The 9,642-nt window shown below is 42.1% G+C and overlaps 1 protein-coding gene across 1 annotated transcript in view; it reads left to right on the forward strand.

Moving 5' to 3' along the window:
* MYCBPAP (MYCBP associated protein) overlaps positions 1-9,411 on the forward strand; it is a 92,348-nt gene extending 82,937 nt beyond the window's left edge. The window contains exons 18-19 of the mRNA XM_063458961.1: positions 2,693-2,881; positions 9,281-9,411. Of these exons, the coding sequence (XP_063315031.1) occupies positions 2,693-2,881; positions 9,281-9,388 (297 nt within the window). The 3' untranslated portion in view covers positions 9,389-9,411. The remainder of the gene's footprint in view (positions 1-2,692; positions 2,882-9,280) is intronic.
* Positions 9,412-9,642: the final 231 nt, after the last annotated feature.

Below are 9,642 nucleotides of genomic sequence, written 5' to 3' on the forward strand. Positions count from 1 at the left end.
AAACCCCAACTCGGCTTATACTCGAGTCAAGGTCTGTATTATGGCAATTTACATTGCCATAATACAGACTGGGGGAGAGGGGGGCTGGCAGAGATGTTACTTACCTGTTCTGCAGCTCCTGTCAGCTCTCTCCTCCTCCGCGCCGTCCGTTCAGCACCTCGGTCAGCTCCCAGTGTAAATCTCGCGAGAGCCGCGGCTCTCTTTACACTGGGAGCTGACCGAGGTGCTGAACGGACGGCGCAGAGGAGGAGAGAGCTGACAGGAGCTGCAGAACAGGTAAGTTACAGCTCTGCCAGCCCCCCTCTCCCCCCCACTGAACTGCCACTGGACCACCAGGGAAGGAGAGCCCCCCTCCCTGCCATGTATCAAGCAGGGAGGGGGGACGAAAAATAAATAAAAATATAAATAAAATAAGAAATAATAATAAAAATAATAATAATAATAATAAAAAAAATAATAAAAAAAGGGGGTATAAGGACCACTGTGGATGGGGGGGGGGGGTATAAGGACCACTATGGGAGGGAGGGGGTGGGATAAGGACCACTATGGGAGGGAGGGGGGTTATAAGGACCGCTATGGGAGGGAGGGGGGGGTAAGGACCACTATGGGAGGGAGGGGGGGATAAGGACCACTATGGAAGGGAGTGGGGGATAAGGACCACTATCGGAGGGAGGGGGGTGGGATAAGGACCACTATGGGAGGGAGGGGGGAGAAAAGGAACACTATGGGAGGGAGGGGGGGATAAGGACCACTATGAGAGGGAGGGGGGGGATAAGGACCACTATGGGAGGGAGGGAGGGGGGGGATAAGGACCACTATGGGAGGGAGGGGGGGATAAGGACCACTATGGGAGGGAGGGGGGGATAAGGACCACTAGGGGAGGGGAGGGGGAAGTAAGGACCACTAGGGGAGGGGAGGGGGAAGTAAGGACCACTAGGGGAGGGGAGGGTAAGGACCACTAGGGGAGGGGTGAGTCAGGACCACTGGGGGAGGGGGGTGAAGGAACACGGGGGTGGGGAGGTAAGGACCACTGAGGGAGGAGGAGGGGAGGTCAGGACATATGGGGCGGGGGGCAAATATCCTTGCACCGGCCCTGCACACACTGCATTCATACACTGCATTCATACACACACTGCATTCATACACACACTGCACTCATACACACACACACTGCACTCATACACACACACACACACACTGCATTCATACACACACACTGCACTCATACACACGCTGCACTCATACACACGCTGCACTCATACACACACACGCTGCACTCATACACACACTGCACTCATACACACACTGCACTCATACACACACCCTGCACTCATACACACACACGCTGCACTCATACACACACACGCTGCACTCATACGCACACACGCTGCACTCATACGCACACACTGCATTCATTATACACACACTGTAAATAAATATTCAATTAATATATTTTTTTTAGGATCGAATTTTATTTAGAAATTTACCAGTAGCTGCTGCATTTCCCACCCTAGTCTTATACTCGAGTCAATAAGTTTTCCCAGTTTTTTGGGGAAAAATTAGGGGCCTCGGCTTATATTCGGGTCGGCTTATACTCGAGTATATACGGTATTCCTTTAAACAAACACACATGCCAAAAAAACTTTGGATGTTTTTTGGAAAATATCCCCTTGCCCCTGTCTTAAAGCAGTTATCATAGCTGTTGTATACCTAACTTTTTATTGTTATTTATATTTTCTTAAAGCTGATCTATTCCATCCCAAAGTTTAATTGGGTTTACGTGTGTCTTTGCAAATGTATAATTTGTAGCTAAGACATAGAAACATAGAATGTGACGGCAGATAAGAACCATTCGGCCCATCTAGTCTGCACAATTTTCTAAATACTGTCATTAGTCCCTGGCCTTATCTTATAGCTAGGATAGCCTTATGTCTATCACACGCATGCTTAAACTCCTTTACTGTGTTAACCTCCACCACTTCAGCTGGAAGGCTATTCCATGCTTCCACTACCCTCTCAGTAAAGTTGTTACGGATAGAAATGAATCTAGGTAAAATGTCTACTACTCAAAATGGCTGCTAGGGCACCCCCTCCCATTGACCAAACACCTTGTGTAACAAGATGGCGTCTCCATCCACAGTAGAATTCCAAGATGATGGTGACATCACACTTTGGAGGAAGTGCATTAGATAAGACACTTAACACTTGACCAATTCAAGATGCATTCTCTCTGTTATCTCATATTTTTGCATATGATGTATTTTCTGCTTTATAAGGGGGCTGCTGCCCCTCTAAGTAAACATTCCGAAGTTTTTCATTAACCTGAAACTTGTGTCTCAGTGTGATTTACTTCCGCGTGCACGCACCTTATTTTACACAATTTGGACAGGGGCAGATACTCAAATGAACAAACACTTGGTTTGATCCAGAACAAAGTAAAGACGGCTAATGGGGAAATAATATTACATCAGTTTAGCTCTGAGGATTAATTGAAAAAATATTGCTAATAACATAAAGAGTGAGCAAAATTCGCAATGTGTTGCGGTAAAGTATTACTTTCAAGAATTATATTGAACAGAAAGTAACTAAAAAATAGCTATAAGTACTTGTGTGATAATCCATTTTGTGGATCCATTTTGAAACCTTACCTTTTCTTGTTATGGAAACTTTACTTTTTCTATCCTATGTTTAGGAACCATCGAACAACCGAAAAGGAAAAGGCAAAGAAGAAAAAAAATCTGCGAAGCCACCAGGCATTCCTCAAGAGAACGAGCTTTCTATGTCATCAGGAGAAAATTTAGATCTTATGTCCCCAGCCTCACAAGCCCTCCAAGTCGATCCAGCAGTGAAAGAAAAATATTATGAGGGTTTGCACACTGAGGTATGTCTAATGCCACTTGTCTCATACCCGACACAAAGAACAATATAAAATATAGAATGTTATTAATATATCAATTGAGGAACTGATTTTTTTTTTTTTTAAATCACTACAAATTGGTACCTACTATAAACAGCGAAGTGCGGTTAAATAATACTCCACAAACAAAATGATTGTACCTAAGCAAGAACAAATCAATATGACAAGATCAATATCACAAAACATGAAATGATAATTAGAACATTATAGGAATACTATATTGTTAGGAATACAAACATATTTTCCTAACTCTATAGCTCCCTCTGCCTTCCCCCTCCCGCGTGGCCCTCCGGCCAATAAAAGGATAAAAAGTCTTTATTTAACCAATGCCATCACCGATTTCCCTTGGCTCTCTGCCTCCTCCAACATCATCCGAATCTCATGCGCATACGCTGCAAGCGTATTAGGCCCTCTTCTTAGGAAAGCATTCAATCAATGCTTTCCTATGGGGATTTAACTGACGCTGGATATCCTCATGCAGAGCGACAATTAGGCGATGAAAAGTTGCCTAGCAAGCAGGAAGGGTTCCTAGTGTCTGTCTGGTAGGCAGCCACTAGAAGCTGTCTTAGTGCTGCAATGTAAAAACATTGTGCAATAGGGACACTGCACCTAGACCACTTCAATGAGCTGAAGTGGTTTGGGTAGCTATTGTGTCTCTTTAAAAGTTAGCAAAGATGAGCAAAGCCTTTTAATATATCGAAGGAAAAAAAGGTTTCATTGTGGGAGGAATTGTGTTGAAATCACAAGTGTAAGAGATTTTAACTTTTAGACCAAAATAGCTAACCTAGATTCTTTTGAAACTACTCTATAAAACAAATATTTCCAGTTATTTCTGTTGAGCTGAAAACTGGTCATGTCACAGGTTACTGAAAGCTTAATACAATTAGAGAAACAGTCATGTGGCTTATTCATCGAGATACACATACAGCTTGATAATATATTTTTTTCAATTTGACAATTTTTATTTTTGTCATAAAAAGCAGGTGAGGGGTACAGAAAGGAAAAAGGGGAGGTTAAAAAATAGTGTAACATTGCATATAACAAACACACAACTTCTTTATACATCGTATTATACAATTTAAATGATCACATTTATTTGCACTTGTTGTCTGAGACCTAATGGGGTAGTCAACTCCCTAGGTGCTTAGGTACGAGTGGGGAGGGGTTCGTGTCCCCGGTTCACCCGGGAGGTATGGGTTGCTGTGCACTAAAGGCTGTCCGTCACATCAAGCATAGGGTTTGTCCCCAGCGCCCACACACCTGTCGCTTCACACAAGTGGATTTCAGGTCTACCCAGCTATTCGGGATATCCGACCAGTCCTAAAGAGGGGCCTGGGAGCATTTTCAGGTTGTTACCCGTGTCCTAGTGGTTATCGCTTCTTTTAGCATAGGTGGTGGTTGGTCTGTTTCGGTATCTATCTATGTGTGTTTGTTCTGTGGAAGGGTCGTTTTATACTAGAATGCCCTTAAGTGCGGGGAGGCGGAGGTTGGTAGCGGAGGGGGGGAGGGGGAGCAGCGTTGAAACATGAGGGTTAATGGAGGGGGGGGGGTGTATCCAGCATGCTGGCTCCGTGGGGGTTTGGAACCCTTGGTACAGGTATGATTCCATGGGGCTATGACCTAGTGTTTCTCCCTGCCTATAGTCATGTCCCGTATTGGTTAGCTACCTGTGGTGTTGTCTCCTGGTGTCGCCCCTATGCTTTGGTGTGGTGTATGTTTCTCTCGTTGGCTTAACTGAGGTTCAGGTCGGGTGTTTCAGCGCCCAATTTTCCCATACTTCATGTCTCCAACTCTTGTGAGGCGGCACCTGAGATATGTTGGATTTGTATTTCCAAATTTGGGAGATATGTCTTGCATTGATGCGTTAGTTGGCGATAGCCAGTTTTTTGCAACAAAGTGTTGAGCCGCCACAAGTATGTTGAATATTAAGTATTTAACTGGTTTGGGGTAGGTGGTTTCAAACATAAGTAGGAGTAGGGAGGCTGGGGAGTTCGGTATCGTGACTGAAGTGTGTTGATGTATTAATGAGATGACTGCACTCCAATACGGTTGGAGTTTCCAACAGTTCCACCATGTGTGTAGGAACGAGCCAGTCTCTTTCTTGCAACGCCAGCAGGTACTGGACATCGACGGGTCACAGCTTGGTAATATTAATGGGACTTCAACATTTTAGTATCAGAGTCCATATTAGTGACCTAATGGCCATGTAAAACTGTTGTCATGTGATATAAATGATCTGTTTCACATATATGACACTAAAGCCTTGTTTCATTAAGCTTTCTAAATTAATCAATACTGATTGAAATGTTTCCAAGGGATTTATCTGCAGTAGTCACCATTAAACCTTGATAATTATTTTGATCATTTGAATCGTATTAAATTGAGGCTTAAACTCAGGGCGTACCTAGAGCATTTGGCACCTAGGGCGGAGCCTCTATATTTTTATTTAGTCTCCCTCCCCTTCTGTGCACTCTTTAGCCTCCTCCACCCTATAGCCTCTCTGCCCTCCACTCTGTAGCCCCTTCCCCCTCCCCCTGTAGCCCCTCTCTACTCCATTCTATAGCTCCCATCCCCTCTTTAGCCCCACTACCCTCTAATCATTAGCTCCCTTGTCCCTCACTCTTTAGCCCCCCCTCCCCTTGACTCTTCAGTCCCCTGCCCTCCAATCTTTAGCCCAACAGTACTCCAATCTTTAGCTCCCCTGTCCTCCTGCCCTTTAATCTTTAGCCCCCCTGCCCTGTGCCTTCTCAGTCTGCGTCAGAGGGGCCTCTGCTTCCCTTATCTGGTCCGACAGGAAGCAGTTTTGTGTCCGGTCAGACTGGGTAGGGGAACAGAGGTTCCTCTACCACGGTCTGCCTGCTTGGTCACGCTACATTTTGTGACCGGCAGTACACTCCCCTCCTACCGGTCACCAGGAGATCACCCCCCTTCCTCCCCCCCAGGAACCACCCTAATGAGTGGCACCCAGGGCAGACCGCCCCAACCCCCACTTAGAACGCCACTGCTTAAACTGTCTCTCAGCCAGTGAGCTAGCCCTGCACTCTAGAGCTTAGTACAGGAGAGCTAAGCGAAGCCTCCTGCTTAGGAACTTCTGTATCTCCATCGATAGTAGTGAAGGCAGGGAGAATAGCCTGGCAGAACCGTGCACCTGTAGTTTTAAAACTTACTTACAATGGGACTGATAAACAGATATACTATTTATACAATCAACGCTTTATGATTTAGATATACATACTAAAACATAGCATTTAAAAAAAAAAGTGTAAAATATCCCTGTAGAGTCCAAATATTATAATTCAAATGTTCTATTAATATCACCTCCCCTGGTTTTTAATTTCACTATCTGAATACCCTGTGTTCCTGACACTATAGGGTCAGGAACACAAACATGTATTCCAGCCCCTGTGGTGTTAAAACCACCATCTAGACCCTTTGCGCCCCTCATGCCTCCATAAATATAGCAACATCTCACTGTATTCAAGCCAGAAGCTGTAACTCTGCATGCTATTTGCCTAAAAAAAACAAAAAAAAAACCAAGCAGTCTGCTGACATCATCAGGTAGTGGTAGCCTGATACAATCACAATGTTTCCCCATAGGATTGGCTGTCCAAGAGGCAGATCAGGGGCAGAGCCAGCATGATTCAAACACAGCCCTGGCCAATCAGCATCTCCTCATAGAGATTAATTGAATCAATGAATCTCTATGAAGAGAGTTCAGTGTCTGCATGCAGAGGGTGGAGACACTGAATGTTTGGATGAATTTTAGGCAGCCATGACCCAGGAAGGATCTCTAACAGTCATCTAAGCAGTGGCCAGTGAAGTTATCACTAGGCTGTAATGTAAACACGGCATTTTCTCTGAAAAGACACTGTTTACAGTAAAAAGCCTGAAGGTAATGATTCTACTCACCAGAACAAATTCAATAAGCTGTAGTTGTTCTGGTGACTATAGTCCCTTTAATTGTATCTCCAAATACAGTATCTCGCTACATGGGATGGACTAAAATTTGTGGTACCCATATTGGATTGAATATCAAAAATATTTCCAATACTTTACGTTGAAAATATCGAATGAGATGATTTAATTCTATTTATCTGGCACATATCTCCTGATAAATGGCCTCATCGGATTCCAGAACTAAAAGTTGTTGCTAATTTTCTGTTGTTGCTATTTGCAGGCTGACTGCACGCTGCACTAGCCAGTTTCAAGCAGCGTACCTGTTTATCAAGTTCGTCTGCTTGATGTTCAACTAGCATTAAATCGATAAATAAATCGTCACACCAGATCTAGTGTGAAGATACAGGTTGCCCCACAAATGCTTAGCAACAAATTCGAAGCCCATTACTGTTAATAGCTCAGTGTAGGCGATACCACAGCACAGCAAGTGAACGCGGAACTTTCTGACCTCGACTTTGATATCTGTTCACTACTGTGCCAATACACTACGACTTTTATAATTAAACAACAATTAATAAAGGAAAAAAGAAATTCACATTTTTTTTTACGGCCTTCGTCAAACATACCAGAACGGAGTAAATCATTTGAGCACGATTGAACGACTTCTTATTGAAGAGTTAAATACGACAAGATATGCCTTATGTAGTATTTTTGTATTGGGGTTGTTAACACCTGTATTGATGATGTCATTCCTTTCTTGTACCACCAAAAATGAATGAGAAAATAAAGATTGTTAAAAAATAAAAATAAATAAATCGTCTGAAAAACGTTGATAATTATCTAATGTTTTTGCCGATAGGATTCAATGGAGGCATTAGTCAGAACCAATTTCATATAATACAGGGTGACATTACAGTTTGTTAGTGTCATAGAGCTTATACTGATTGATATCGATATATTAAATCATTATAATCCAACTGAACATGTATTTCAAAACATGCACATGGAGTTGACAAGATAATGGAAACGCAACATAAAAAAGTTTAACTTTGGACTTGGTCCTAATTCTGTATGCACCTGGTTTAATACTAATACGTTGATGTGTCTGCTATAATACATTTCTAAATACAAACATATTGTGCTAAACTTGGCATCCATCTCTGATGGATACGGTATTCAGTCCCAATATATAAAAAAAAAACAGCATGAAAAAGCACGCAATTCCAAATCCCATTAAATGGTTAAATAACAGATGCTATTAGTATCACTAGGCAGCCATAAAGTGTAAGTTCACCGGCCGTGAATCCTTCATGGATGTTAAGTTAAAACTTTACACACTTAGCCTGACTTGTAAACTCTAGCTGTTTGCACGTTGATATGGGCTTTTATGATATTTAATGATGTTGAGAAAGTGTTCATTTTCCTACTGAACCACAATATCAGATTTTTCAGCTTTTGAATGTGAATCAAATGTAAAAGTCTAGTGTAACATTACATTGAGAATTTAATTATGATTTAGCAACAAACACATAAGTTATAAATTCTATATGTGCACGTGTGCTCTGTGTGAATACCATCTGAATAAAAAGAACAATAGACTCTAGCCTTATCCAAAATCAGAACATTTGGCAGTATTGATATCTACATATTGCAATGCTCAAACATTTGCAGACTGGAAAATATCCTGACTGCTGTAATGCATGTGCAAGTATTTTTATAATCAAAGAGACTTTCCAGACATGCATCATGACTTTTGCTCCACTGAGCTTAACAAACCGGAAGCAACAGGACCAGTTGTTTCTTGGACAGCCTGGAGCATGTTCAAGGTTAATTTATGCCTCATTTCCACTGAGCAGATCGGTTCGGGTCGGTACAGTTTGGAAGGTTTAGAATGGACCAGCCCATTCTGGTGAGCGTTTCCACTGCAAGTCAGATCTTTCAGGGCCATGCGGGGTTTAGAGAAAATGCTCTTCCTGTCCACCAATCAATGGACTGTATAGTAGCTCCGCCCTAACCAAACCGTTCCATTTCCTATGGCCCTACATCTGAAGCAGGACCCTGAATAGATCGGTACGGTTCGCTTGTATGGACTACTTTCATAATGGAAACACCCAAAATAGCGAACCGTACCGAACCGATCCGCTCAGTGGAAATGAGGCATAATAGAAGTGACAATTTTTATCGAAATCGGCACCTTTTTAACATGAAAAGCTGAAGTGCTTTACATGTCTGTAGTGTCCTTTTAAATGCATGCATGTTTTCATTGGGTTATATTTACGGAAGAGTCATTTTTATATATTTATTTTTTGGCCAGTAGAGTGACTCTTTTATCTTTTATCACAGTTTAGGCACACCATATATTATTGTTACATTTTATGCATAACAGTATTTAGTATGATATAATTATTTGCACATTCTCTATTATGACTATAATATATTTATACTATTAAACTTTATTTGTTTCAGGTTTATGGAATCCTGCTCTACCTGGTGCAGGATATGGTGATTATTGCCGAGAGTTTAACTCCCAGGCATTCTGTGATGGAACACAAGTTTATGGATCCAACATTGTGACTCTAGTATTATATTCTTAAATAAAAATCAGACTGAAACATCCAGAGTCAATTCAGAAAATAAATGTATAAATTTTCCTTTTCTTTCTATCAATCTGTGATATAAAACACCTGTCTTTTGTTTTTATACTTACCTTAAATTGGCTCCAAATGCACTGAATACATTGTCTACCACAGAGATACAAGATCTTATTCAGTGTAACGTTTCGAGATATACTCCGCTCACCTATACCAGTGCCGCTATGTTCTAAACTT

The sequence above is a fragment of the Pelobates fuscus genome, chromosome 6, assembly GCF_036172605.1.
Source record: "Pelobates fuscus isolate aPelFus1 chromosome 6, aPelFus1.pri, whole genome shotgun sequence".
Taxonomy (NCBI): Eukaryota; Metazoa; Chordata; class Amphibia; order Anura; family Pelobatidae; genus Pelobates; species Pelobates fuscus.